We start from the raw sequence: 2,064 nt of genomic DNA, 5'->3' as shown, positions 1-2,064 counted from the left end.
CACACTTGGAGGAAAGTTGAGTAAAAGCAATTTCTGATAAATTCATTTTGGTCCCATTCACATTTAGATATTTAATAACTATTTCTTTAACACAACATTGACCAAAAAAGTAAGCCAAGTCTCAGAGACTTTCAGTCATTTGTTCAAGTTCACAGAGTAACTTGTGAGTAGAGAAATCAAATCCTTATATTGTGACAGAAAAATCAAAGATTTTTATACTAAATCAGGAAAATATTAACTCAAAAGATTTCAAAGGCTCTCAAGAAGAGGAAATTAATTTGGAAGGACAGAGGAGGGCGGGAGGTGCCTGTTTTCCACATAGTGACATGAATAAAATGAGCTTATAATAAATAAAAGAAAGTGGAGTGATTTTAAGTATTCTACTTCTGAAAATTAGTGAAAGCAAGCTTTGAACATAACATTTTCTTCAAAGCTGCTGTGACATCTTTATTCCTGACACTATAGATGAGAGGGTTTAGAATAGGTGTTAGGATAGTGTAGAAGACAGACACAATTATATCTTTCTCAGCAGTATGATAAGAAGGAGGGAACATGTAGTTATAGACAGCAGCTCCATAAAAGAGAATAACTACAGTTATATGAGAGGAACATGTGACAAATGCTTTCCTATGACCCGTAGCCAAATTCATCCTATAGACTGTGAGGATAATAAGTGAATAAGAGCTTAAAATAACTATGACAGGGATGAGGAGCATAAGAACACAGCACAGGTACATGACAGTCTCATAGAGTGATGTGTCTGAGCAGGAGAGTTTCAACAAGGCAAGGACCTCACAGTAGAAGTGTTGGATCTCTCGAGATTTACAAAATGGAAAGTTCATGGTGACAGGGGTGAGCGTGAAACCATCAAGAGATCCCAAGAACCAACAGAGAATTACAAGGAGTGTGCAAACTCTGTGGTTCATGAGGATGGGGTAATGGAGAGGGTGACAAATGGCCATATACCTGTCATAGGACATGGCTGCCAAAAGGAAGCACTCTGCTCCTGCAAGTGTTAGATGGAGGAAGAGCTGGATTCCACAGCTTGGGGCTGAGATATTATGAATCCCAATCACCTGATCTAGCAGCATCTTGGGCACAGTAACAGACATATACATCATGTCCATGAGGGAAAGCTGACTGATAAAGAAGTACATAGGAGTGTGGAGGTGGGGATCACTTTGAATCAAAAGAAGTAAAGTTGCATTCCCAGTTAGCGCTACTACCAAAATAATGAATATCAGTGAGTAGAAGAAAGGAGAATATTTGTTTTGGCTAAAGAGTCCCAACAGGATGAAATCAGTCCCAAAAGTATGATTCTCCAAGGACATTGTTTCATGTCATCTCACCTACGGAAGATTAAAGATAACCAAAGTAACAAAGAATTTCATATTCTGACCTTTATGCATAAATGATAGATTATCTATTAGTGAAGGAAAGAGATACACTAGAGGTTATTTTAACTGGAGCAGAGATGTATTTTTGCTAACAGGAGAAATTCTCATCATCTATGGTACAGATAGTCTAACTAGAACCTAAAGATAGACTTATTTGGATTGAAAATTATCTTCAGTCATGTCCAAACCCTGAGTTTTGGCCAGATTATTCTTCTATACAAGAGAGTTCAAGATGAGCCCTCCAGCTTGAGATAAACATCATAGAAACCATTACAGAAACACCCATATTCTTTTTATTTTTGTCACATGACAAAATTGCCAAATTCAATATGCCTAAAATGGAGCTCATTGTACTTCCCTTTTCAGACTTCCCCATTAGTGTCAAGGACATTACCATGTGTTCAGTCATTTAGTCTCACAACCTCAGTGTTATCCTGAACTCTTCACTGTTCTATCTACCATATTTATAGCACAATACCAAATCTTGTAGTTTCTACTTTCTGAACATCTCTTATACAGGACCCATTCTGTCCATCACTCAACATCCTAGCTGAGGCCATTATCATATCCTTTTCCACTTGTTCACCTGAACTACTGCAATAACCTCAAATTGGTCCTCCTGCCTTAAGTCTTTACCTACTCTCATCCTCCATTCAGCTGACAAAGT

The 2,064-nt window shown here is 37.7% G+C and overlaps 1 protein-coding gene across 1 annotated transcript; it reads right to left on the bottom strand.

Moving 5' to 3' along the window:
- Window positions 1-380: 380 nt before the first annotated feature.
- On the bottom strand, window positions 381-1,331 carry LOC140523538 (olfactory receptor 2T29-like). The gene has a single exon (XM_072638361.1). It carries the CDS (start codon window positions 1,329-1,331, stop codon window positions 381-383), a length of 951 nt encoding a protein of 316 aa, XP_072494462.1.
- Window positions 1,332-2,064: the final 733 nt, after the last annotated feature.

The sequence above is a fragment of the Notamacropus eugenii genome, chromosome 2 (genome assembly GCF_028372415.1).
Source record: "Notamacropus eugenii isolate mMacEug1 chromosome 2, mMacEug1.pri_v2, whole genome shotgun sequence".
In the NCBI taxonomy this organism is placed as follows: Eukaryota; Metazoa; Chordata; class Mammalia; order Diprotodontia; family Macropodidae; genus Notamacropus; species Notamacropus eugenii.
This window is presented reverse-complemented; position numbering and strand designations above follow the sequence as displayed.

What these genes read in the sequence shown, in the direction of transcription:
- LOC140523538 (XM_072638361.1), bottom strand. Translation starts at nt 1,331, where the DNA reads ATGTCCTTGGAGAATCATACTTTTGGGACTGATTTCATCCTGTTGGGA.